Consider the following 5,300-nt stretch of genomic DNA (forward strand, 5'->3'; position numbering starts at 1 on the left):
TTATGTTAAAAAAAATATCTTAAAAAATGTTACTGAGGTTTTTGACAAACGTGAAACAATTTTCGCAAAGTTTATTTTCAGCTTCTCTTTTTAAAAATTACTCACCTGCGGTCGCGGCCCGAGGATCTTGGAGTACAGGGTCTGGATGAGCGTGATGCCGATGGGGTAGCCGATGGCCGTGACCACGAAGCCCAGGATGAACTGTAGCACGGTCATGGAGGCCGTGGTGGCGCACCACTCTTGCGAGGGCGGGCAGCCCACCTGCTCGCTCTGCCCGTCGTCCGAAGTCACCGTCGTGTTCTCTGCGCGGGGCGACAAGACAAAGCAATCATTTCGCCATTACGGACACGGACCGGCGCTTTCTTCGCCCAGAATGGGGAAGTCCTCTCTCTCCCCCTTCCCCCGTCTCCCTCCAACCGTCGACCCGTCCCCGATAATAAGGCCCTTCCGAGTTTTATTTCGAGAAGAACAAAGAGCCCTGTAAAGTGCGACCACAGCAACAACGCCGCGCCACGCCACACCGAGGCTCGGCGCCTCGACAAGCGTTTTCGCGGCGCGCGAGGCGAGAGCCAAGAAGAGCAATATAATGAAGAACGGAAAAGGGAACCGTGGGAGCGAGCAGGCAGTATAGTTTGAGTCAATCTCTCTCCCCCGCCCCGCCGTCGGAAGGGTGATTGGCGCGCTCGTGCTCGTGTGCATCAAAGTGCACTCGACTCGACTTACGAGACCTCTAAACTCACCTGATGCGAGGAGCGCGGGCTCGGACCCCCAGGGCATGTACAGCGCCCGCCCCAGCACCATCAGGAAGAATCCTCCCCAGATAAGTACTCGCCGCTCTCCAAACCTATCGACAGCAACACACACACACAAATGCAAAAAACAATAATTGAACAACGATCATTTTTTAAAAAGTTAGTACTTGCTACGGCAGCTTTGTCCAGACCTTTTGCACAGCGGGACGATGGCGATGAAAGTGGCGCAGGCTATGACGGCGCCGATGGCCATCAGGATGCCCATGTACTTAAGGGCCTCCTTCTTGGTCCACGCGAACTGGTCCATGGTGAGCGGTGTGCCCAGCCTGCGGGCAAAGGCAGCACAAGGCGCGTCAGAGCCCGTTGGGCGGCCTACCCTCCAGGCGCACGGCGCACCACGCTGGCGGGCGAGTGAAGGAGGTGAGAGAGGGAGAGGCAGTAAGTGAGTGGTACTCACGTCTCGAGGAGGACGAAGTTGAAGCTGAGCACGAAGAAGGCGACGATCAGCGTCCAGACCGAGAAGTAGGCGGGCTTGACCTGCCGCCAGGTGGCCTCCTCCGAGTCGGCGCCCTGCTTGAGCATGGCCTCGCGCGCCGCGATCCGCTTCTCCTTGAAGAACACGGGCAGGAACATGGCGAAGTTGACCACGCCGAAGAGCACGTTGATCCAGGACGCCGCCGTGTACATGTCGAGGCGGAGGCCGCCGCCCAGGGACACGCCCTTCTCGCCCAGCGCCGTCACGGCGGCCTGCAGGCCTGCGGGTCAAAAGGGCACCTGCGCGTCAGAGGGTCGTTGACCTCATGACCTGCGTGGTCAGCTCTCTGGGCAGCGTTTCTAATTACTCCTCCCACGCGCTCCCTCCGCTGAATCAGCCACGCCCGTATTCCAGCTTCTTTTTTTCGCTCGGACTTGATGAATGAACTCTGGACAAATCGTCGCTAATCCAAAGTCTGAGTATTCATCTGGCAAATCTAGTTAAATTTGGCTACGCCGTAGCGCGGTTAGTTGCATGCGGAGATAGCCTGCGAGAATACTGCCGTGCTGCATCGAGGAGGTGGCCTCCTCCGCCGGCCTGCATGTGAGGTGAGCGGCAGTTATCTGAGTGAGTGAGCGAGGCATGTCAGGACGAGGAAGCGAACAAAGCAGGACGAAAGGGGACAGAGAAATGCATCGGCAGCCGCCCCCCGCGCCCCTCTCGCTCTCCTCTCCCCCCGTCCGACGGCGGCGGCGGCCAACCAGAGCAGCACGAGCGCGCCCGAGAGATGCACTCCCGGTTCGTTCACCGATCCCCGACCCATCCCCCCGGCGTCGGGGACCCCGGGGGACCGTCCTGCAGCGCCGGACTCTCGGCCGCCGCGCCTCCTCCCCGCCTCCTCCCCCCGGACAGGTAATCTCGTGCGAGCGGTGGAGGTGGGGGCGAGGGCAAGAACCTGCACCGCGCGGCCGGGGCGTGGCGCGGCGTGGCGCGGCGAGGCGCGGGGTGCAGCGGCGCGGGGCGCGGGACCTGCATCCAAGGCCGCCGGGTCGGCGGGGCGGGTCCGGGGGCAAGGGCCGGGGAGGCCGGTGGCGGGGCTCGCCTCTGGCAGCTCGTCGCTTCGGGACGGGCCCCCGGTGCAGCCCTGGCCGCTCACCTCGTCCACCTCCTCGACGTGCTCGCCTCCTGGTGCCCGGCCCGGCCCGTCCATGCAGTGTGACTGCGGCTGATGCAGCTCGCTTTAGTTCGGCCGGCGTGCCGCTCGAGCGCGCCACCAGACCAGCCCGCCTTTCCCCACTCACTCGACTCGCTCGCCCGCACACACAAACGCACACCAGCACAATCGGCTCTCGGCGCCGCCGCCGACGCCACAGTGGCTCGCCGCCCATGCGAATATTTTTCCCCGCTGGGCTGGGGGGTGGTGGTGGTGGTGGTGGGTTGGGGACCTTTGTGTTGGGCGACGGCGACGCGCTGTGGCTCCAAGGGGAGTGGGATTTGAGGCGCCTCCTGAGCGAGTCCCGCCGGGTCGAGTCTAGCGCCTGGGAGATAGGCAACCGAGCGGCAGCCGCGCACGCGTGTTTCACCGTTGCCTACCTCCCAGGCGCTAGATCACGGCAACCTGTTGCAGCGTTCCATGCCGTTGCCGCGACGACTTTCTCTGTCGTAATGTTTTTAATGCCGTTGCTATTCTCCGAGTCCAAGCGTAGTACTGTAGTAGATTCTTTTTCCCCCGGGGCTTACCAGGACCGACGATGAAGCCGAGCACCTGCGCTAGGGACACCATGGAGACGGCGGCCGTGCGCTCCTTGAGCCTGGTGGCGGCGGACAGGTACGACCGGCAGGCGGCGATGTTGGCTGTAACACGCGTTTAACGTTCAAGATTACGATTGAGGTCGTCAAAGTCACCGTTCAGTGCAGCTCGGCGAAGTGTCGTGACGACGACTACTAACCAGCACTCGCCCCGACGAGGAACCTGGACGCCAGCATGGTGTGCTTGCGCGCCTCCACCGGCAGCACCTCCAGGGCGGAGAAGAGCGCCGAGGCGGCCGTGAACACGACCAGGGTGGCGAGCAGCGGCTGGCGGATGGAGCCGGATCGGTTGCCCCACCAGCCGATGAGCGGCGAGAACAGCATCTGGGCGAACGGGTTGGCGGCCACGACGTAGCCCATGTACTCCTTGCTGGCGCCGGGGTCAAGCTGCGGCAGGACAAAACGGTGGAGTCGAATGACACCGGGGAAAAAATAACGGCAACCACATGACATGCTCTCGTCTGTGCAAGTGCTGAAGAGAAGCGTCCTTCTCGTTAACAATAATGTGTGAAGACGACTGTGGTTGACTTACCTTCTGCAGGTAAGGCCAGACGCCGGTGATGACGATGCTGAAGCCGAGGGACATGAGGAAGATGGTGAAGTAGATGATCCTGATGGACATCCACCGCTCGGCGTACTCCTGGTCCGTCTCCAGGCCATCCTGGTCCGCCGCCGGCCTGCCGAGCAAGGCAAGAGCGCAAAGTGAGTCGTTTTGCATGCATAAAATAGCGCCGAATGAATGCGGACCAACAAAGGGCACCCTTCCTTTCCCCCCGCGGCAAAACTTGTACGTTGCAGCGGCGGGAGCGGTCGGTCGGGCTGTGCGGGACGGGCCCCGAGGAAGGAGAGCGAAATTACGCTGCTCCTTGAATATGTTAGTTATTTGACCGCTCTCCGCCCCTCCCCCCTCACCCCTCTCTCTCGCCACCCCCTCCTCCCTGCTCCCCGCGGGGGGATGGGAAAGCAAGGGATTTAGGCGAGAGGTAGGGGAGTGTCCGCGGGCCTGTTAGTCGCCATGCTTGTTTACTTGGCAGTGGGAGGGACGTTGCTTTATTTAAAGGAGACCAAACGTGAGGTCGTGCCGTGTCGCCCCCCTGCTCCCCCACCCTCCCCTCTCCCTTTCTCCCTTGGCAGCGACCTGTTGTATCGCTACGCCCGGCGCCACCGTGGCCTGGCGACGTTCGCGCTCAGCTGCAGTCGCGACGGTGTTTGGGAGACCCGCCTACTACTTGCCACCTCGCGCTTTTGGCAAAGTTTATTGCGCACAATGTCGAATGAATAAGAAAGCAGCGAATGGATTAATCCATTGCAATTGCAGTGTGACAATGAGATGTGTAAAGAAACAGCTTAAGCAGGAAGAATGAACTGCAATTGATGACTGCTTTTGTCCTCCAGACGACTTTCACTTTTGCGAATGCCATGCTGCGACTACCTTCTTTCCGTAATCGACGAAATACTTGAAACCCACCGCGGTTACTACTACGGTTTACATTTCATGGTACTGAGGGTACTGATAAAGGCAAAGGTAGCTCGAGAGTTGGCGCGTATCTGCCGCCAACAAAGCAGCACACCACAGGTGCGTGTCGGGCGGAGATAACTAACCGCTTCTCGTCGTGAATTGCGGAATATTGCACGTGTGCGAGAGAGATGGGTTTGTCTGCGCGACGACGGGCTGCTCTATACGGGAGCGAATGGTGCCGCCTCGAGTGAGTGAGTGACTGGCACACGGGCCTCTTTTCATTTATTTCATTTTTTCATTTTATTTTTCATTTTTTTAAACCGGGACGGGGCCAGCACGGGCGCACACAATGAGATAAAGTGCTGCACGCGAGCGATAAACGGGGGCGACTATTTCGAGAGCATGGAGCGACAGAGTTCTTCGATTTCCGTCAACTCGGATAACAAAAATGAAATGTAATAAAAATGAGAGAGGGGATGATCAAACTATCAAAGGAACGTCAACGCCTTAAAAAAAAACATGGAAGACAAAAGCAGACATGTTTCGAATGAAGTCAAACCCGTATACCTCTAAGTAACGTTCATCGCTACATTGTACTTTTTCGTACACAGGTACATTCAAACCAAAGGGGGCAAAGGCTCTTGCAGAAATCATTTATGCATGACGTGACGAACTTCCTCCGCCCCCAAGGCGTCCTAGCCACGGCCCCCCCACGGCCCAAAAAGCAGCCCGCAACATATCGGATGGGTGTTTCCTCTGATACGCCCTCCCCGTTTATTTTGCTTACTGAACCGGATGCAGGCGT

The 5,300-nt window shown here is 59.3% G+C and overlaps 1 protein-coding gene across 1 annotated transcript in view; it reads right to left on the bottom strand.

The window, feature by feature from the left end:
• Positions 1 to 105: 105 nt before the first annotated feature.
• LOC113202100 (major facilitator superfamily domain-containing protein 8) overlaps positions 106 to 5,300 on the bottom strand; it is a gene marked incomplete at its 3' end in the record, with an annotated part of 23,144 nt that continues 17,949 nt past the window's right edge. Inside the window, 7 exon segments of the mRNA XM_052273051.1 lie at positions 106 to 302; positions 741 to 844; positions 944 to 1,078; positions 1,210 to 1,507; positions 2,968 to 3,081; positions 3,177 to 3,423; positions 3,569 to 3,713. Of these exon segments, the coding sequence (XP_052129011.1) occupies positions 106 to 302; positions 741 to 844; positions 944 to 1,078; positions 1,210 to 1,507; positions 2,968 to 3,081; positions 3,177 to 3,423; positions 3,569 to 3,713 (1,240 nt within the window).

This window comes from Frankliniella occidentalis, unplaced genomic scaffold (assembly GCF_000697945.3).
Source record: "Frankliniella occidentalis isolate FOCC.00 unplaced genomic scaffold, Focc_3.1 Scaffold241, whole genome shotgun sequence".
Classification (NCBI taxonomy): Eukaryota; Metazoa; Arthropoda; class Insecta; order Thysanoptera; family Thripidae; genus Frankliniella; species Frankliniella occidentalis.